Source organism: Brachycentrus maculatus, unplaced genomic scaffold, assembly GCF_059751285.1.
Source record: "Brachycentrus maculatus isolate JH-2025_06_01 unplaced genomic scaffold, ASM5975128v1 h1tg000429l, whole genome shotgun sequence".
Lineage (NCBI taxonomy): Eukaryota > Metazoa > Arthropoda > Insecta > Trichoptera > Brachycentridae > Brachycentrus > Brachycentrus maculatus.
In genome coordinates, this window is record NW_028281177.1 from 154492 (window position 1) to 177906 (window position 23415).

The following is a 23415-nucleotide window of genomic DNA, read 5'->3' on the forward strand; positions in this document are numbered from 1 at the left end:
AAAAGCAGACAATGTATAATATAATACATTCTGCCCCCGTAGTGTAGTGGTCAGTGCTTTTAGCTACCATGCTGGAGGTCCCGAGTTTTCTCAGGGGGGAAAATAAATATTGGTTATTTTACTCTTATATTTATTTAATATCACCTTGCCTTCATGCAATTAACGATCTAGATAACACTGCGTCGGTACGATGCAGTGCCCTGTGCACCATTAGGTGCGGATAAGGGTTTAAAAAATACATTAGTCATCTTTTATTTTCCAAATAATTTTAGTTTTTGATATTTATTTTAGAAGCTCAATTCTCATTTATTTTATGTACGTATATGGATATTACTTACCTTAGTGTTCATAAAATAAAATCAATTCTCTGCAATCGAGAATTATATGCTAGAATTGAAAGTCCTAGAATATTGTATGTACTTGGCTAATAGTTTCCTTTAGATGTGAAACCTAAGCCCTCTAGGAAGGTGAAAAAAGAGGTCATGGGAATGCGTTTGTATCGAAGGATGTTACGTTTATCTTGGACGTACCAAAAGGCGAATGAAGAGGTAATTGGGAAACTCGCTCATTATCTACTTCAATCAACCGTATGAAAATTAAGTAGAGGAGACTGAGGTCCAAAGTACCTTTTTTACATTTGTTATATACTGATAGTGTATCGATAATAATCAATTGTGACCGTTAAAAATCTACATTCTTTCTGAAAAAAATATATAAAAACAAATACACGAAATATTTTCAAGCAAAACGATTTTTTAATATTTTCCTTCAAGTTTTTTGAAACAATTATTATTTTACAACGAAAAAATTTCCTGTGTTGATGCGTTGTTCTTTCAAAATTCACCTCATTAACTTTTAGTAATAAATATATAAATTACTTTTTATGTACTCTTTCAACACGTAACGAAAGTGGATTTCTTTAATATTTTATTAGGTACCTCAAAAGATAACATCTTATGCAAAAACATACTTTCATGACATAAATAATGGTGTTTATTTCATTGTAGGTTACATCGTTCTTTTTTCATTCCTTTCGAGCTATTTACATCACGAGCATTCACTTAAACATTCCAGAGCATAACGTAATATCTAATTTCTTAAATAAACCTTTTTTATATGTCACGACATTTCAAAGCATTCAGTGCGTGGCTTGGTGGATCCGGAAGTAGTATTTGTGTACGGAAATAGACGATGCAATCTCATTACCTCGTAAGCTTACCGTGAGTGAACCTATTTCTGTGTCTAGTGACTTTTCGACAAACCAAACAATTGCTAGTCACAAAACCTAAATTGAAGTTGAAAAGTAAAAGGCTCAAGTAGATCAATGAATAATGAAGTCAAGAATTAAAAACTGTAGAATGGTGATTGTTTTAAATACTAATTATTTAAAAACACAACGATTAATTTATAACACAACGAAATACTCGTACTAATCTGTAAACAACCCACCTTCTACTGTCACCTGTCAATTTTTATAAGCAATATTTTTCCTTTCTAATATTGGTCAGAAATTTGAATGATGAATGAATATGAAGAAACAAATATATGCCTATACGTTTATCAAAAATACAATTTGTAATGACGTAAAATATGTTTTTATGTGGTATATTAACATATTTCTTTATCTTAATTTTTGAGTATTTTCTTTTCATAAAATCAATCGCCAACTTAAAAATATGTTAGATTCTGTTTTTTAGGACATGGATATTGAGCGATAGTACTTTACAAGAGGAAATGATAATTGTAAATGGATAAGAGTAGGATGCGGACCTGTAAGCATTTTCTTAATCCCTTTTTTGTACACATATTTCGTTAGGTCAACTTAACATGTTTGTGGAGTGCAAGCAATAGAAAGCCTTAATGGTAGGTGCACGATTATTTATGTTTAAAACACAACCTGCATAAAAAATAAAACCATTTTTTGTATAAGTATGTGTGTATTTTTTGTAGTTTTTAAAATTATTTCTATCTAAATTTTGAGGTAGCTAAAAATATATGATTTTTTGTAAGCTACAAGCATTGATAACTTTGTGGTATTGTAATATAACACTCTCCTTATCATTCATCGTTCACTTTGTGTAATACCAAAGAGCGGTATTACACAAAGCCAACGATGAATAATAAGAAGAGTGTTAAAAATATATGAAATTAGAACTGCATTATTGAAATTAAAATTATGTATGTATTATTTTTTGACATCTCATCAAAGATGAAGAAGAATATGGAAGTCTGGGCATTTACGGGGCTGACGACCGTCATCGGCTGGTTTAAGTGATCATTTTACACACGTGTAACATTCACCAATTCTACCCATTATTGACAACCACACTACTCAAATTCTTGGAAGTTCTTTATACATGAACCAATTTAGAAACCTTGTTCTTCAATCACTAGAACTTCACTAGAGACATCTATTGGTGAGATGTAAAGAAGCTTTTTACTAAGCAGAAACTCTTATATTAATATGTATGTATATTCGCTTTTGATAATTAAGTAAATTTTTCACGAATAAGTAAAAAGTTTGAGGATCCCGTTATGTTTTACGAGTTTTTTAATGTACATTTTCTACGGCTGGTTTATTTTTTCTCCAAATAAAGTACCTGCTTCTACTTGATAATAAATTAAATCTCTAAGAATGTAGAGATTGCGAGGGAATGCTTTTGGTGAAAGTAATTGCCAATCAATGTATAAATACATTAATTAATATTACTGATTCACGAGACGAGCGGAGTGACAAGCACCACATACGCAAATCAGGTGAAGGGAAAAAATAACTAGAATCAGTTCCATTTTAACGTAAAAGCTATGGAGCAGTGATTCCCAACCTGAGTGGCTTCGCCCCCCTTGTACGCTTTTCTAGGTGTGAACATATTTTTTTAAATATCTATGATGCTCATTACGTCCTTATAACGTATAAAAGATAACATTATGGCGATAGTGTTTACTTATAAAAATAATACAATCGTAAAGCCGGATCAAAAAGGACCAAGAGAAAAGAGGATCGTATGAATTCGTTTTTTTTTTAAATATGAGTTTTGTCAAATACCTTGCACACATGTTTACAAAAAAACAAAGTAAAAAAACTTTCAAGTGAGAACGGCTTAAATGATACATGTTACACAGTTTACAAAATGATCACTTAAAGCAGCCAACGACAAGTTGTATGAGCGTTTTTTTTATTATTTGGTATCAAAATTTGTGTTAGTAAAACTGCTAACGTGCTGTTCTGATACGTTATCAATATTGGTAATTGCGTTCGCCGTGTGCAGATGGCGCTACAATCATTCCCAGTAAGCTTTCAAAAGTGCGCCCTGAGTTGACAAGTTACTTTTCACCTCGTGTAACGAAATCTGCCTAAAATGTGAACCGATATTAAAATTTCACTCTCTCTTCTCATCCAATTATCGATTATCGAATCGCTGGCTAAGAAATTTACTTCAATTTAACCTAATGCATAAAACATTTTTAGTGTGTCCAAATAAATCACAAATCTGGATTATCTCCAATTATTGGGAGTTGCTTTTCATGTTATTTTTTGATATCTCAACATAGATGAAGAAGAATATGGAAGTCTGGGTATTTACAGAGCTTAAGATGAGGGCTGTGGAGTCAGAAAAATAACACGACTCCGATTCCTATATTTACCAACAACACGACTCCGACTCCGTGACTCCGACTGAAAAATGCTAAATTTTATCAGGTTGTTTCCTACCTTAGTTGACTTAATGCATTAAATAGATCTTGGTGACTCACCATATTGGCGCGACTTGCGCCTACTAGTTTAATATTCGTGCACGATATACATTCATTATAACAATTCAAGTATTAAAATTTTAACGTTTTTAAAAGTCCTAGTCGCTCATTTTTTACGACTCCCACTCCGACTCCGACTCGAGCCCAAACACCGCGACTCCGACTCCAACTCCGACTCCAACTCCACAGCCCTGCTTACGAATCTAAATAGGCTTAGCCTTTGACGGTCGTAAGCCCCGTAAGCCCAGACTTCCATATTCTTCTTCATCTATGTTCAGATGTCAAAAATATAATATGACTAATCCTAAATCTTCAAAATTGAACGGCTGAAATTTTAATAAATAAAATGATTAAGGAAATACTCATTTATGACCACAGGTTGATGATACGCAAGTAATCTTCGGTATCGAGCATACATAATCACCAGGGTCGACTCAGACAACAGTGTTGGTAACAACTTACCAAAAATATGTAAACGTGCAGTATTTATAAATCATGCGCCAAAATACCACAATGCCGTATTTCGATAAGTGAATTCGGAAAATAAAAATGACAACTGAAATTATTAGTTTTCAGGAAATAAAAATAAAATTAAACAGAAATAGAATTTGAAATATGAAGATCATTTTACGTAAGTTTTGTACTGACGTTTCTTGGTGGAACTGCATTTTATATTACAAAATAAGATTTTTGATTTTACCCTTTTTTTATTAGTGACCGAGTTTTGTCGTTACCGACATCATCAGATTGGTTCTCTTTGTAATTATATCATATTTTTTTCACTGTTCAAATAAAATAAATGGGGAAAAAACTATATAAGTTAGTTGTTATTTAACAATATAAAGTAAGTAAATCCCTTACACCCTCTAAGTGAAAAAACCCTATTGATACATGATATTTTGGATCGTGGCAATAGGTGCGTACTATTACTGTGCACACATATTATGTAGGTCTTGATCAACGCGTACATTAAAAACCATGACCTTTATTATCAAATATTCACAGCTGAGCCATAAAATACATACATCCACAAAATACATACACACGCATATAAGAATAACAAGTTCTTCAACGGTATTCGACGGATAAATTACGTAACGTATCAAGAATAACGTTATACCAGAATCAAAATAATAATGTCTTTTCTTAGATTCTTTAGTCTAGTCTTAGTGATAACGTCTTTACGATCATGTACATACTAAAAGTACAACCGACAATGCCGACGAATACAAATTTAGAAAAAATGTTTACAGCTCGTTTATGTCGTTTATTACATTTAAAAATATTATTTGTAATTAAAACGTCGTCGTTAAATTAATTTGGTTAACAATTATTTTTGTTACTTTAAGAGGCAATAATTTTGAAACGATAGGAAAATAAATGAGAACATTAATTTCATTATTTATCAATTTTTAACAAAATTTCCAAAACGCTTCAAAAATATAATGAAAGTAATATTTTCGATTTTATTAAAAACACATATTCGATTAAGCAGAGATACAACAAAAAATTTAATAAAAGCCGTTGCTTTATTATATGACATTACTAGACTATCGCAAATGTTTGTTATTTGGTACTCTTTGACTCCAATTATATTATTTAACTGTCCAACACACAAATTATTACTAGCGTTGACTCTAACATTATGTACACAGACCCACTCCTATCCACCTATTCCATCTGCCGCGAATTGAACACATATTTTTATATTCAGTATCATCTCTTCATACATATAATTACTCAATGGTGATGATAATCAACGGATAAAGGATATACGTTTTTTATGTTAACAATATGCATGGATGAACTCAGACAGTGGTATAAATTCGCCGAGCGCACAGCGTCAGCCGTATCACAAACTTGACCACTCAGTTTTAAGTAAGTGCCATGAACATTGCTAATTAAAGTTTTTTTTTTAATCCACTGCTGATTAAAAATTATTTCAATTTTCTTTGTCACAATTTAGGCTCATTGTGCCTATACTATTTCAAATTAATTGATATTTTATGACACTATATTTATATATTATATGTCTATCAGTCATTTTTAAAACAAATTACTTTGATTATTTTTATTATGGTTAAAAAAAATTATGTAAGATAATCTGCTACTATTCATATTATAATTACTGAATCGATATGCTTTTATAGGTATGTAGTTTAATATTTAAAAAAAAATTAAGTTGACACCCAATTCCGTGGATTTTTTGTATATAATTTTTTTCTATATTACCAACCTTTTTCCTATATTTATGTGATTATTATATAAAAAAATATATATATAAATAAATATATATATATATATATATATATATATATATATATATATATATATATATATATATATATATATATATATATATATATATATATATATATATATATATATATATATATATATATATATATATATATATATATATATATATATATATATATATATATATATATATATATATATATATATATATATATATATATATATAAATAATAAACGTAATTCATTTAATGATAACAATATTAACAAACACCCAACTACTCAGCTATATTCTGATATATCGCTCACTCCTTTCAAGAACGTCATAGATCAAAAATCGACAATTTTCAGTTGTACATGTATGTTTTCGGAATGCCCAAAAACTTACTATATCCCAGCAAAAGCAGCATATTTTTAATTTAATATTTGTCCGCTACAGGGTAGAAAATGTTGTTTTTGCATTTTGAAGAAAAGGTATTGTTTAATTTTTTTTTTAATAAACCAAATATTTTTCAAATGGAGAAAATACCTTCAGGTTTTACCTAAAAAGATATGTTGCACAGTGAAAAGTTCAATAAGTGGCTTGATATTTTTTTATCCATTGTATTATATTTTTAAACTTTAAAAACGTTCTCCTGAAAAATCGAGTTTTTTGATTTACGACGTTCTCGAAAGGAGTGAGCGATATCTTTGTGGTTTGTTTAAATCAAACTAACCATCTGCTTATGTTGTAAACTATGTATCTTTGTTCAGAAAACACGTAGTACTTTGCGATTTACATGCAAACTCCGCTGAAAATACAGTCTTACAAACAATGGCGTTGTTACAATGAAGGAAGTTTCTACATGAACATAGTTTACGTACATAATATAATAATATGTTTGTCTTTATTTGTGAACATATGAATTCTCATAAATGAGAGAGGTGTGCAGGATGTCAGATGGAAACAGAATGGGAGGATGGGGGACAGATACAAGCCCCTCCAACACACACATACTTACAAACTTTCTCCTCTAAATCATGCAACTACCAACTCTTTATTATTTCATGACATCAATATTTTTTATTTATTTAAGCTTATTAAATAGTATACATTTAAATTCATTGCCGGACTCATTACTATGAGTAGTTTTTTCAAGCGATCAATTTTTATATATTCGTTCTTTAAGCGTTACGAAAAAAATAGTAAATTTTAAACTCTAAAACAGAATTCATTCTCCTTTTCTCTGCTCAATGTGATGACGTTTAAAAATACTTCATTAAAATTTTTGAAGCTCGTGTTATTTTCACGGAATTGAGTACTGGGTGGGTAGGGACTCAACAACTCAAAATCATAGTATTGTATATGTAACAACATGTGTAGAAGTATTAAAATAGTGTTTATAATGCAGAAGTTTCGCACACTAACGCTTTATAAGTAATCGTGAGCACCTACATTATTTTTTTTATTTCCTTTCTACTAAATCTGTAACATTTCGTTAGCGATGTATTATACTTTCTCGTTTACTAAAATGCCGGGAGACATTTCTCTCTCTTTCGTAGAAATTGTCTCAACACGAGGAACGCCTAAGCCTTTTTGTGAATTGGAAATGGACCGCTTATTTCACAATTTATTTATTAAATTTATTTAAACTTCACGTACAGAAAATAAATAAGTACATTGGCGGGCTATCTACCAGCTCTGCTGCTAAAATGTGGGTATCAACTAGTTTGATGTTATGTTTTTGTTGTGCGTAATCATGAATTATTTCCTACGAGTACGACATAATTACGTAATTTCCCCGAAATTATCCCACTCGCTTCATAAAATATTCAATTTCATACTATATCCAAATTCAATCGGTAACCTACAGTTTTTTTATCGTCCTGATCAAAGAATTCGTACGTACATAAGTATATCAAGTTTATTTTATTGTTTAAACAAATATTTTGTATACAGTCTGCAGTAATTGTATTTATTATATTTTTGAATACTTCGAGTAAAAATAGAAAATTAACTTAACAATAATTGTATTAAAAAAAAATATATATTTATTACCTTTATTCGTTAGTTTTAAACAGCAGGTACATAAAACATAATGTGTTTTAAAAATATTCAAAACATTTTGTAAAAAACATGTTTATTTCTCTCAAATCGTTTAATTAATAAAATTACAATAAAGTATGTATTAAAGCGCATTAAATTGTGATAAAATAAGACCAGACATATATAAATTATATATGAATACATGTGTGGTTTCAATCTCTTGACTCAGACTTTGGTAGTTGGATATTTGGTAGTTAATCTCTTTAATTTTCTCTTATTTTCCCATCAATCACGTGATGGTGCTCAGTTCTTAGATACTTGAATTGATTATTTTTTTCTTTATTAGTTTGTATGGACAATATGTATAATAATAAAATATAATATAATATTGATACGCCTTTTATAATACAAACAATTCAGTTATGGAATGATCAAACCAACGTGTTTATACAATATCTTAATCAGAATGACAACTTTAACCACCTAAAATATATACTATTTAAAATAAAATATTTTTTTGTTATACACGATATGTCCTCAAAGGACTCAGTACTATCCCCAAATCACAAAATCACACAATCTTGAACTAATTCCGGCATGGGGCATGCATCTTCGAGTGCTCTAACCTATGTTGCAAATCTTTTGAAAATTTTTGTTATGAAGAGTAATATTAGTGTTCTTATTAAATACAAAAAAAATATATGTTAATTTCGGTCTGAAATTCAGTCTGCATAACATTATTAGTATAATGAAATAATTTTGGGTGTGAGACAGCAAAAAATGCTTTAAGTAAACATTAATTTGGCTTGTGCCACATATTGTCGAAACGAAAACGCATTCTTTCTAATGTAACGCTTTTGGCGCTCTCGTAATTCGTTACACAATGAGTACCATATTATGTACATTCCGACCATTATCTGCGGCGTAGCGCCACCTCCCGCCACCTCCCGCCACCTCGGGACACCGCGCCGCGTCCTTGCCGCTCGGCGCTAGGTCGCGGCGCGCGGCCGCTGTACCGCGCTTGCCGATCGTACCACCTACCAGCTCACCGTAAACTTCCTGTTGCGCTCCTCTCACATGGCGTCACAACGTGTCGGGTTGTGGTCCCGTGGTTGGTGTCGTGGACTCTCGAGTAAGAGTTTGTGGGTTCGAAACCACTCTACCACAATTTAATTCATATTTTTAATAATGAGCCGCTTACGCTCACGTAAATAGTACGAAATTTTAGCTTTTTTTAAACAATAAAAACACAAATAGTTATAATTAAAATTTAACTATGTTTTAAAATCAATTTATAGTGATTTTAAAACAAAGTTATATTTTAAATATAAAATGGAAAATCACAAAGTTAGTACTTCAAATATAAATTATATTTAAATAATTATCTTTTTTAAAGAAAAAACGTTCGTAATCGTCGCTTTTATCATTTACATTTTTTTGGCTTTATTACTGAATGTTGGGACTCGCTGTAATTCAATGCTGTACGTCCAAAAACTAACTAACCATCACGCCGCTTCACCGGAGGGGTAGGCAGATAGAACAGAACGCCTCCCCAATATGTCTTTTCAAACAATGTTCGCCTCTTCCACATTAATGCACCACTGATAATTGTGACCACTTGGGAAATACTTGATCATGCCGCGTTACGTCCATACTAAACATGTGTAAATCGCAGGATTTTAACTATAATACGTGCTGGGAGCATTATGACAATAATCCAGTGAAGGAATTACTGAGATATTCTTGAAAAACTATATGCCTTCGAACCCTTATCCTCACCCCAATGGTGCATAGGGCACATCATCATATAAACGCAGTGTTATCTTGAACGTTAACACACGAAGGAAAGGTGATCAGCCCTCCGCTTAAGGTACCAGTCCAGGCTAATATTGAATAAATATTACAGTGAAAAAATCATTCATATTTATTTGAACGCCCCTGGAAATCGAACCCGGAACCTCCAGTACGGCAACCGAGCGTGCTGACCATTACACTACGGAGGCGGACGTCATCATACGCAAGTTCAAAAAGTACATGCTGTATTAATATTAAACCAATAATACAAAATATCAACAATATTAAATATTAAATATTGTTGACATTTTGACTACGTTTTGAATCGGGTCTGTTATTTTTAATGACCTTATTATTCTGAATGTCGTGTTAATGACGTGATCTCTATTTCATAAAATCTGTATTAAAATAATAAATATATATAAGGTATTTTAAATATCACTTGACTTACTATTATGTTGTTCTAAGAATTCAATTAACACGACACTGGTATTTTTTTATTGCTATTCGCATGATTAAATTAAACACTTTTAATAAATCAATGAATAAACAAAATAAGACGATGAAAATAATTTTTGTTTAAAATGAAATTGGACCAAACTATGCAAAAGATGTGGAAGTTTTGTGGGTTATTTGTTTTTTTATGAATAATGACAGACCCTTCCCGTGATGGTTATTTTCTAAACTTCTATGTAAACGATTAGTGGTATACATCTTAATTTTGGTATTGACAATTATTTTTCGATTAAAATGGATGATTTTAAGTTAACAACTAACACTTTCAATTACTTATTTCCCGTTTTTTACAATCCTTTTAAACGGAGATTGCGTTTAACTAAAATCGATATTTTTCATTAGTGAAAATATTTTCTCTTAAAAACATGAAGTATTTAATTCTCACCGAAATGAGTTTACACTACGAACACCCTGTACTTTTTAATGCTAAAGAAATGATTACATAATACATCGGAACCAAATAAAACCAGTTGTTATACTTACGGCTATAATACTTTCAAGGGAAATTTCAAGTATTCTCTCTGCAATGTTTCCTGCATAAGAAAAAAACAAAGCTGTATTGCTCACTACAAGAGTAACGGGTATATAAAATTATCTTTAATATAATTTATATTGCACCTGTAAAGTAGGTACTTACTGCAAGTAGTTCCTACGTATCAATATGCCATCATTTATACTCTTTACCAGCATAAATAAAATTATCTGACTTACACAAAAACCGCATGCCTCCTGAGAACCTTAATCAATCTCGCCTCTTCCGCATGCCTCCTGAGAGCCTTAATCAAGCTTGCCTCTTTTACATGGCATCAGGTTCGCGCCGCCCAGGACTGGAGAACTGCTGACAATTCGTCGGCAGTTCTCGTCAGAACTTCGGGACGCGGATCTGACTTGGGAGGATGCAAGGGAGCTGGCAGCCGACAGAAAAGTCTGGAGACAGTTTGTGGATTCCATATGCTCCACCTAAGGAGTAGGATATGGTTTAATATAAAATATATATAGAAAAACAGATTTACTGATTATGTTTTTCGCTTAAGGATCACAATTAAAATAAACATAAATTAAAACTATTAAAAAGATTATTTGTTTGTATTGTTAAATTTTAGATTTAAAAAGGAATGTACAATAAAATAGAATTGATTTTCATAACATACTTGTTATTCAAAGCATAAATGCATTTTTTTTCTCTCAATTTTAGGTAAAATGCATTTATTTATGAACAGACAGGGATTTGATGGAGATGATTTTAATAACAACTAACCACGATGGATATATTAAATTAAATGCCATTCATATGAACGTCATTCTTATTATGAATACATCAAAATATTAACAAATAAATCCGTTTAATACAATATATTTCAATTAAAGAGAGGGCTGTCCAATGCGTATGGTAATCGATCTCCGGTGTTCCTCGTGTGTTTTATGTTTGTATAAACATAAAACACACGAGTAATAATTATTTGACCTTTTTCTGCAACTGATTGTGCAAAATAAAATATTTGTTATTGTGAAAGATTTTTTTGTATTATTTCTTTTTTAAATCATTGTGCATCGCATAATTTGTTTGAAAAGTATTACAACCATAATCTATAAAATATAAATAAACGGTGTTGTATACTAATATTGAGTTTAAAATAAAATTAATATAAAATAAAATCTAAAGTTAAAAATAATATTTATTTAAAGGATGCATGTGAACGAATGTATTTTTTTAACAAATAAATGAAATTCTTAAAAAAATATTTTATTGTAAGATAGAAAGTAAAAATGATGAACAATGAATATGTATTTATATACATCTCCAATATACACAGTCGGATTGAAGCACCAGTGACACTTTCCCACAATTCGTTTTGGCATTTGTATTTGTCATGCTTCGATGTAATTATAGGTACTTTTTCATTTCGATATTTATGATTCGATAACTCTGCTGAAATACTGAAAAATAATAGACTACAGGTCCCTTTAATTTGTGTATCTTTTTCAATGTTTAATGCTGTAAATCAGAGTATAAGGCGACTTATTAAAATAAGCCGAATTAACCGTTTTAAAAATTGAAGTTACAAAAATTTCTCTGTGATTAGTGATCAGTCGAGTTTATTTTATACAACTTCTTAAAACTGCATTTTTTCAATAAAAGAAGGATCTGAAGTCCTCATAATTTAATTATCTGTGTAGTTATGCCATGTTTATGTAAAAAAATCTTTCTTTTAAATTTACCACTTTTATTTAATTATAAAATACTAACGCGTTCTTCTAAGTTTCACAGTCATATTTTTCGTTTTCAGGCATAATAATGAGCTACAAATTCAGGTTGGGTGTCGTGAGAACTCTCTTGGCTTGGACAGCTTTACTTGGCAGACTATCCTCTGCTGGTATTTTGGATCCATTCACCTGGGCAAGAGCTGACCGCTTGGACGTCAATCTGCCCTGGCTTCCCTGTAAGTACTTTCAACACAAACTTACCAGACTTGCTGATAAACCAATATCCCGATCACATATGTATGTACATATGTAAAAAAAAGCCATAAATATCAATAATATTTTATGGGTTTAATAGACAAACTGATGTCGTAAGTTAGATAAAAAAATATATTTAATATAAATACTAGTTCAAAAACAAAACTTTTTTTATCAAACAATCATCAAATATGGATAAAACCGTGTATTTTAAGCTTCGGAGACATGAGCAAATCAGAAGTTCAATTTTGCTGAAGCCCGCTTAGCTCACTTAGTTTGAAGTAATAATACACTTATTGATGATTTATTCCACCGCTAGATCGAAAATTTCAGAGCACAAGTCTGATCACCTTGCTTTCACAAAAGCAATGATCAAGTTAACACCACATAGATCCGATACGGTATCTTATTTACCATTGGCTGCGAATAGGGGTCAGAGATTCTGAAGTGTAATGAGCTGATGTACATCTGATGTGTGTAGTAAAAAAATGAATTTAAATACATGTATTTTGTGTAAACATTGTTTTTTTTTAATACATGTTTTCAGTTGAAAATGAATCACGATGCTACGATGAAATTGGCTGTCTTAATATTACTCGAAGTTGGTATCACTTGATCAACAGGCCTATCAATATCTTCCCACTTCCACGATCCGTTATCAATACCAGGTAAATTAAATAACCTTTTATTTTAGATGAGGTAGGTAGAATTTTACCATTTATTATTATATCCCGTATAATTTATTTCTCGTGAGTAACCTTTTAAAGTATTGGTGTTTTTTATTGCTTTTGTTGTGCTTAAAATATAAATAATAAATAATGATTTTACATAATGTTTAAGTCTTAAATACATTTATAATAATAATATCTTTTCATTATCAATTAATACAAGCACATTATTTATAATTCCCATGTTGGTAGTTAGTAGTAGTTTTCCGGATATTAACGAAAAACTCTCAACTGTATTGTGAAAAAAAGTTGTTACAAAAGTTATAGAAATTTTAACTCCGTTTTTTATAGATGGTTTAAAGAAATATTATTTAATATAGTTCTTGACTCATTTTTTAAGTTTGTAGATAATTTTAAGTATGTTTTTTATAACCTTATAACAATATGTACATGTATTTTTGTACAAACATTGAGAGAAAAAATATTGATTGAATTTTTTTCATTACAGATTTATTCTTTATACTCAAAAGAATCCATTGGAAGGTCAAATAATGAATCCAAATAGCAACAAAACAATAGTGAAATCGAATTTTAATGCTAAAAGGTTGACGAAAATAATCATTCATGGTTTTATAGATACGCCGTTATCAAATTGGGTAAGTTGAAATACTTTAACCAACGTATATATTATATTATGTACCAGCATTATGTAGATACATACATTCCTATATGTGAAAGTTCGATTACATGGATATAAATCAGGCAAGGGCAACCTTTGGTCCCGTGAGATTTTTGTCCGTCCTGCCAGGCCGATTGACATGTGTCTAAAAGCCTAGGTATTGTACAATGTTTACCTCTGCTTATAAATAGGAGCCTTTTCGTGGTGACTTTTTCAAAACTTTCAAACGTTATGATCTTAAATAAAGACTATCCCTTTAACGTCATTCTAAACTAACGTAATCCGTCAATTAGTTATTCAACAGTTGACCATGCCTGATTTAGAATATAATTTAATTATGTGCAATCATTTCACCTTATCTTTTAAAAGAAATTATGTTCGAATGTTAATAATTATTGTGCAATAGCATAATAAGATTGCATTTTTCTGTATCTAAGCATTGAACTCAGCATTGAGTATTATTATATGGCAAATGTATTTTAAACAAGAAATTAATTAATAATTGTGACACGAAGTTGGTGATTTTCCCTTTAATACTATAACAACTATCTAAAGCATTAACCGGACTATTCACCTGTCCAATTACTTCTCATGTAGAATGATTACCTTCAACTCCTCTCCTTGTTCATTATTATATCGTGCGTGTATTAGCTCAGTGATTCCCAAAGTGTTCTACACCTCAACTTTCGCACATGATTGGTTCCTGAAAATGTATGCGAAAGTTAAATGTTCGAAAATAGAGGGATGTAAAAAAATATTATGAAAACACTAAAAATTGTACTTTAATTAAAACTTTTGCCAAAAAATACACAGTACGTCTGAATATAAATTATATTTTCTTAATAAACTTGTCAAGAGTTACTTGTATTATTATTATTTTTTTATTTCTTCATAGAGAGTTCTATAACATGAAGTACTATTATGGACAGCCCTACGCACTTGAGGTATGTGTTCTCCATTGGGATCACATTCTTCCATAATTGTTTGTATATTATTTTCATTCTCTTGTCGGTCCTTAACATTCAGACCTTAAATTCTCTGGACTGAGTATTGATATCGTAGTGAATTTTGGCTTCATCTTCATACTATTGATTTTTAATTTTCACTTCACTTCACTACCGTCATAAATTTAAACTTTCCAAAGTAAACAGCACTTTATACACCAGCTGTCAAAAATAAACTTGAAGTTAATGGATTTGCTAAAAATCAATATCAGGTAAAGCAGGGTTGTACCCAAAATCGAAAACCATGGCAAGAGGTCTACGAGACAAAAAAGTTAGGGAATCTCTGGTTTAGCTCCATTATTTACATGGATACTCTCTTTTTGCATTTAAAAAATATTTTTTGACAGATAAGTTTAATCAATGTAAAGAACATGCTGGTACGTTTATAAAAAAGTTTTCAACTTTTCAGTTAATTGGTTTTAAAGATGGAAAATTTAAGAAGTTAAATTAATGTTCTAATTTTTTTAGGTAAGTGAGATGAAAGACGAACTGGTGAAGAATGGAGACCATAATGTAATTATAGTGGATTGGGCAGGAGGAAGTCTTCCCCTATACACGCAGGCAACGGCCAACACTCGCCTAGTGGGACTCGAGTTGGCCTACTTTCTCAAGCAGCTAATAGTAAGTTCTCTTCATGGCTTCTTGTATTTTCACGATCACAATCTAACCGGCAGGCGACGCGATCTGAAAGCCATTTAACCTCGGATGCCATTTTAAGCATTTTAGAAATGAACGATTGACTACAGGTTAATTACAAAATCAAAACAAGATTGTGTAAGATTTATTAAACATTTATGTTTTGTTTATGAAAATAGATAATGAATGGTTGGTTTTTACAAAATATGACAAGTGCGAAAACATCCAAATTTTGTATGTTTTATATCGCTAAAATCATTATATGTGCAATAATTACAAAAAAAAACTGGAGAATTTGATGCAAAAGGTGTCATAATTTAAATAAATATTTGTACATTTATTCCACCGTCAATATTTATGCATGTGGTTTGAAAGCCTTTTGAATTATTGTGCTGAAATCATACATACAATATGCAAGTTAACGATATTACACTCGTTCATGATATGTATGTAAATTCACTGTATGCCGTTTTCTGGGAATGTGTACAATACTTTAGGAGCGATTGTTAATAAATATTGTATGTAATTAAAATTTAGATTTGCTCTTTTGAGAAATTAGAATTCAGTTAATTATAATTGCAATCACGAAAAATAAATTAATTAAAAAAAAACGTGTTGTGGGTCCCGTGGTTAGTGTCACGGACTAAGGCGCGAAGTCTAAGTTTCTACGAACCCACCCTACCACAATTTTATACCTATTTTTAAATATGGTCACGTAAGCTCATAAAATAGTATGATATTAAAATATATATTTTTTTTTTTTTAATTACTCAAATGTTTCCCTTTTTCTTTAAAATAAATATTTAAGGGGAAGACTGCAAAACTTGAATTGAGAAATGAATTTCCTCTTTTCATTATCTTCTTTAAATCCTATTTCTTGTAGATTTTCCTTAAATAAAAGCATGTTTCGCGTAGATGTAACTTTACTTTTGAACCACATCTCACTAAAGAAAGGTAAGCAGCTTTGGCGGAGAATGTTTACTAGCGGCCTTGTGGAGTATCCATCTATGGTATGATTATTTTGGAAAAATACTCTCTTTGAATTTTCGCGGTCATCCCCTGAAACACGGTTTTTAACTGTTTACAAATGTATGTGTATATGTTAAAGTAAAATATGAAATGACACTAATCAACAACACAAAAATTTCAGAAACATCATGATTTGAACCCTGGCGATGTTCATATAATAGGACATTCACTCGGAGCTCACACGGCTGGATATGCTGGCGAAAAAATTGAAGTAAATAATCATATTATTATAAAACATTAATTTAGTCTACGAACACGCGTCACAGTTGACGGTGGCTTTAAGTTAAATGCACATAATAAATAATTGTACTACATCCAATATTGACCTGTTATTTCTACTCAGTTAGGTTAAAAAAACGTACAATTAACTTTGTGCAAGTAAATGATAATACAATACTTATAAGTAGGCTTGCACGGACGTCCCGGTTTGACCGAGACAGTCTCGATTTTCAGACGAAATCGAGGTGTCCCAGCTGGTTTACTTCACGTCCCATTAACAAATCACTTTAATTATAGATGATATAACAAATCTTAAAATTATTTACTGTGAAGGATTATTTATGTTAAATACTTTGTCATTAATTTAACTGTACTGTACGCAGGGGGCATTCCGGTGTCCTGGTTGAACATTTCAGAAATCTGGTACCCCTACTTATTAGTCATTTTTACTTAGGACAATTAATTTGCATTATTGTGGTTTTGGCATTGACCATTTGAGATTTGTTTTCTTGCATACGCGAATATTCCTTATTAAATACATATTTTTATTGATTTGATTGTACCCAGGGTCTAGGTAGAATAACAGGATTGGATCCCGCAGAGCCTTACTTCCAAGGCATGGGACCCCTCGTGAGACTTGACCCGAGTGACGCCAACTTCGTGGACATTATTCACACGGACGGGAAAAGCATCTTCTTGTTGGGTAAATTACTATTCACTTTTCTATTCAATTTATGATAAAATCCTAAAAATACCGAGGTACAATCAAATATCGTTATTCATATTACATATATATATATATATATATATATATATATATATATATATATATATATATATATATATATATATATATATATATATATATATATAAAAGATCTCAAGATTGACCTTAATATAATCAAATATCTACCCGGATGAGGATTGATCCCAGAAGAATTTTATATAAATATAAACTAATTCGTTATTGTTGTACATTTTTACCAATCTCAAATAAATCTCTTTTACTAAGTGGTGTTCAACACTTGTTTTCGAGTAAAAAACGATTAATTCGCTCACTTTTGATGTATCAGTTACACATTCATGTTATATTCGGCTGTTATTTTTTAAAACCTCATGAAAACCGTTATCTTGAGCTCTAATTGTATGGCTTTTGAAAGCGATTATCACCTCTCTCCTTGTAATAGTTATTAGCGCATTCCTCGAATCTCAAAAGTGGGCAGCTGAATATATAATATTGATAGACATAGGCACAGACTTTGTTTCTCTGTCCTTATAACAGTTATTAGCGCATTCCTCAAATCTCAAAAGTGCGCAGCTGAATATATAATATTGATAGACATAGGCACAGACTTTGTTTCTCTGTCCTTATAACAGTTATTAGCGCATTCCTCAAATCTCAAAAGTGCGCAGCTGAATATATAATATTGATAGACATAGGCACAGACTTTGTTCCTCTGTCAGGCTATGGGATGTCTCAGCCGGTGGGCCACCTGGACTTCTACCCCAACGACGGCAAGGAGCAGCCCGGCTGCGACCTGGCGGCCGGCCCGCTCGTGCCGCTCACGCTGGTGCGCGAGGGGCTGGAGGAGGCCTCGCGCGTGCTCGTGGCCTGCAACCACGTGCGCGCCATCAAGCTCTTCGTGGACTCCATCAACGGGAAGTGCCCCTATATTGGTAACTATTCCCCACTTACTCGAGATCCAAATTCCACGCATTTCATTTTCTTCTTACCTTTACCCGCCCCAATTGTGCATAGGGCACTACATCGTATTGACGCAGTGTTATCCTGATCATTATTTACATGAAGGCAAGGTGATCACTGTTGCGCTTCAGGGACCATTCCAGGGTAATATTAAATAAATATTAGAGTGTAAAATCACTCATATTTATTTTCACCCCCCCCCCCCCCTGGAAATCGAACCCAGGACCCGAGCACGATAGGTAAACACGCTAACCATTAATTACACCATGGAGGCGGAGGCAATTCATTTTACAGCCAAATACATTATTCATAAGTATACCTTCTTCTATATTCGTGTAAATGACCTATACCTTCTGCTTAAATCAAAATATTATATTCTAATACAGCACTGATAAAAATCATAATCAAGTAACATACAATGTAACTATTCACTCAGGGGTTCCCAACCTTATTGCTTTTTCTCATTTGAAAGTAACAGATTTACGATGAATAAATTCTAAAGATACAAATATTAAAATTATATACTGAATCAAATACAACGACATGTAAAGTACAGATTTCATAACAGAGTGATCAAAATAAAAATAAAATAAACTTTTTTTCATGAGAAGAGTTTTGTTTTAATGTTATCAACCTTCCACTTTGTTGTCCATAAAATATCCAACAGACAATATATTCAGACAAAACGCAGACGTACATATATAGCTTGTATTTTAATTTACTATATACCAAATGATTAATTTTATTATATTTTATTTAAGGTCATCAATGTCCTTCGTATCAGCATTTTTTGGCCGGAAAATGTTTTAATTGTGCCAACGGCTGTGCGATTATGGGGTAAGAAAATTTATTTATCTGTAAATACAACAATTACCATACATTATTTCAGCTGCCATGAAATGATTGTTCTTATTATTTTGGCAAATAAATATTCTACGGTGATACAATGTCGAGCCTTTTAAAGCTCATTAAAATACAATATTTACTTATTTTACATTCATATAATAATAAAAAATATTCAAATAACCCAATTAGATAATTAGTAAAAAAATATAAGAAATTTATTATTTTACATATGTAATTACAATATTTTACATATGTAATTACAATTTGTCCGCCTCTGTAGTGTAATGGTCAGCACGCTCGGCTACCGTTCTGGAGGTCCCGGGTTCGATTCCCAGGGGGGTCAAATAAATATAAGTGATTTTTTCACTGTAATATTTATTCAATATTACCCTGGACTGGTACCTGAAGCGGAGGGCTGATCACCTTTCCTTCGTGTGTAAACGATCAAGATAACACTGTGTTCATATGAAGCAGTGCCCTATGCACCATTGGGGTGCGGATAAGGGTTTAAAAAAATAAAAAAATAAAAATTACAATATGTTTACTATGGTATGTGTATTTTGTTTTTAGCGTTGTGATTTAGAAGTCATATTTTTCTTATAGATTTCATTCCGACAGTTCTCCAGGAATTATAGCCCAAAAAACGAATCAATCAGAAAATGAAGTAGCACCTCCTGTTAATAGAGAAACAGTTGGGGCCAAATATTTCATGTCAACAGGAAAAGATTATCCTTACTGCCGTGAGTACTTAATTAAAAATATCAATATATATTATAATTCGACCGAAATTAACTTATCTATCATTCAAATTCTGAATTTTAGGCACTTCTTAAAAATGTTAAGAAACAATACGGTTGAGAAAAATAAACGATTATCTATCTTTGGGAAGATCGAGGTCGTTCAACGAGTAAGGGTGCCAAGTCAAGTCCAAGATGATGACATTTTCATGTTTTACTGTATTGAATGTTATTATTTTTACTTTTTTTTTTACAAAAATGTTAATAAAATCAGTATATAACCACTCACCGAGATTTTTACGTCTACCGGTTTCGAGACGTACCCGTCTCTTCGTCAGGACAATCACTAACACAGCATGCAAACAATACTACCCTTCACCACCATAGCACCATTTACACACTCAAAACTACACAAAATGTCTAACACATGCGATTTTTGGTCGACCCGAAGACCAACATGCACTATAGTTTTCAATACAGACATGCGTTACGAGCCGAGGTTAAACGTGCAATATAATACCTCGGCTCGTAACGCATGTCTGTTTTGAAAACTATAGTGCATGTTGGTCTTCGGGTCGACCAAAAAAAGCATGTGTTAGACATTTTGCGTAGTTTTGAGTGTGTAAATGGTGCTATGGTGGTGAAGGGTAGTATTGTTTGCATGCTGTGTTAGTGACCATCCTGACGAAGAGACGGGTACGTCTCGAAACCGGTAGACGTAAAAATCTCGGTGAGTGGTTATATACTAATTTTATTAACATTTTTGTTAAAAAAATAAATAAGCAAAAATGACTAACCACAAAGTAAATGCTTTAAATATTAATAATATTGAGAATGTAATTATTTTTACTCGTTCCTTTTTTAAAGTTATTTGTTGAAGGTTTTAAAACGTATTCGTAGTCTACAATGTAGCTTATTACTATGTTACTGACTATGTTTTGACGTAAGTAACGTAACATCTTTTTGATTTTGAAGGATAAATATGTTGGCTCAGTAGCCAGTTTCCAAAACAACATTCAAATTTTTACTTTTTAAAAAAATCGCTTACATTTTGATATTTTAAGATCATATGCGAAAGTTTAAAAATATTTACGAATTTGAAACCTAATTTCATATATTTAAAACGATATATTATAAAGTACAGTTTTCGAAGATGTAAAATAATTTCAATGTTCAATTTATTGTTATTTTCCAGAAAGGCATTATAGAATAACTATCCACCTCGCACATCCCAAAGGAGCTGAAGAGTGGGTTCAGGTGATCTTTTAAAGTTTTGATAAGCAAAAAAATATTTAAAACACAACAACATAAGTTCCTTGCAAGAAACAACAAAAAAATATTCATGTGGATACATGTAATAAAAATAATATTTTTATAGGGTTTCCTGAAGGCAACACTTCACTCTGATAAGGGCGTTATCAGAGGACTTGATCTCACCCCTAATAATTACGTTAAGTATGTAAAATAAATCATTTATGCATTGGACTGAATTTATAATTAAATCGTATTTATATAAATTTCATTCTGCAGATTGGAGCATGGAACAACACATTCTGTTGTAGTCACTCATCCGATGGATATGGGAGGGAAAATAAGAAAGGTACTGAAAATCTGTACTTTTTTTAAAATGATTTTATCGTTTTATACAGGATATTTTTCAGGAAAAAATTATTCACAAAACATTCTGACCTTGCTTATTTCGTTCGGCTATATTAACCAGACAGCTGAAGTGATCAAAAACAGACAAACCAGTTAAACTAAATATGCAAATCTGAAGGACCTAAAAATGTATAATAATAATAAGAATTTTGGATAATGTTCACAGCGCCGTTTTCGCAAAATACTACTTCCGGGGTGCTTAATTATGATTATAAAATTATTTATCGCTAACTCTGACATATGAGTAGTTCACCATCAAACCACGTTATGTTTAAAAAATCAGTTTTTAAGCCAAAGCATTGCAATGGCGCCAGTTCGGTAAAAGAATATAAATATCAACGTCCATGTTTTATGTAATCTTCCAAAACTCGTTAAGTTAGGAATAAAATGGAATAGAAAAATCATTACTCTTGCCAAACTCGTTATGCCGATCGACAGTTCATATTAAAAAATCTCTAAAAAAAATCAAATCGGTAGAAGATTTAATCTTCTTTAAAAATCGATATATATATATATATATATATATATATATATATATATATATATATATATATATATATATATATATATATATATATATATATATATATATATATATATATATATATATATATATATATATATATATATATATATATATATATATATATATATATATATATATATATATATATATATATATATATATATATATATATATATATATATATATATATATATATATAGCGGAGCATATATGATTACTTTAGAATTTTAAATAGAGTTTTTTTATTCTAGGTGGAACTTTCATGGGAGTATGATATGAATGTTTTGGAACCTAGGTCTCTATGTCTTTTCTGGTGCAATGATCATCTGTACGTAAAATCGGTTGGCGTCGATGAGATGGAATTACCAAGTAGAGGGTAAACAATATTTCCTTTTCTCTACTTATATCTTACAAAGCATTAAACCTTAATATGACTTTGAAAGCAATGCCTCAGTATGCATCGTTATTAAAAATATTTTTGTATTATCTTTTTTCAGAAAGCGCAACATTGATTATAAGAACAAACTCTGTTCCCCCAAACGGGAATTTGCAGAAATCCCTAATAGAGGATCAGCCAACTTTTATGATTCTTGTAGTACGAGATAATAACTAATTTTACAAATTACCTTCTGGATAATGTTAAGCGTTATTGCAATGTTGCAGCTGGATACATAGTTTTATAGTCACTTTTCACATTATCTCTTTAAAATGATATTAATTATAATGTATTTCCTTTTTTTATATATCTGTACTAGTCTTCGGATCCATTCTGCATTTATCAATTTTTTTTAAAAATTAAATTCCATATATTATAATACTTACTATGATGGGAAAGTCTTTTTATAATTATTCAAAGAATTTTACCGAGATTTGTATCACTGTGATCTCTATTCCTACTGTGT

The 23415-nt window shown here is 31.1% G+C and overlaps 1 protein-coding gene across 3 annotated transcripts in view; it reads left to right on the forward strand.

Moving 5' to 3' along the window:
• The window catches only part of LOC148302634 (pancreatic triacylglycerol lipase-like), a 41020-nt gene extending 17605 nt beyond the window's left edge, over positions 1 to 23415 (forward strand). Inside the window, exons 1-15 of one of the 3 annotated variants that reach the window (XM_088271315.1) lie at positions 5569 to 5631; positions 12634 to 12786; positions 13353 to 13473; positions 13982 to 14129; positions 15625 to 15777; positions 16943 to 17032; positions 17608 to 17743; positions 18487 to 18717; positions 19507 to 19582; positions 20195 to 20331; positions 21524 to 21585; positions 21707 to 21783; positions 21859 to 21928; positions 22765 to 22889; positions 23011 to 23415. In XM_088271315.1, coding sequence (XP_088127441.1) covers positions 12642 to 12786; positions 13353 to 13473; positions 13982 to 14129; positions 15625 to 15777; positions 16943 to 17032; positions 17608 to 17743; positions 18487 to 18717; positions 19507 to 19582; positions 20195 to 20331; positions 21524 to 21585; positions 21707 to 21783; positions 21859 to 21928; positions 22765 to 22889; positions 23011 to 23119 — 1680 coding nt within the window. In that variant the 5' untranslated portion in view covers positions 5569 to 5631; positions 12634 to 12641 and the 3' untranslated portion in view covers positions 23120 to 23415. Of the gene's footprint in view, positions 1 to 5568; positions 5632 to 12633; positions 12787 to 13352; positions 13474 to 13981; positions 14130 to 15624; positions 15778 to 16942; positions 17033 to 17607; positions 17744 to 18486; positions 18718 to 19506; positions 19583 to 20194; positions 20332 to 21523; positions 21586 to 21706; positions 21784 to 21858; positions 21929 to 22764; positions 22890 to 23010 lie in introns of those variants that run through there. The other 2 variants (XM_088271314.1, XM_088271316.1) reach the window with 2 other exon arrangements.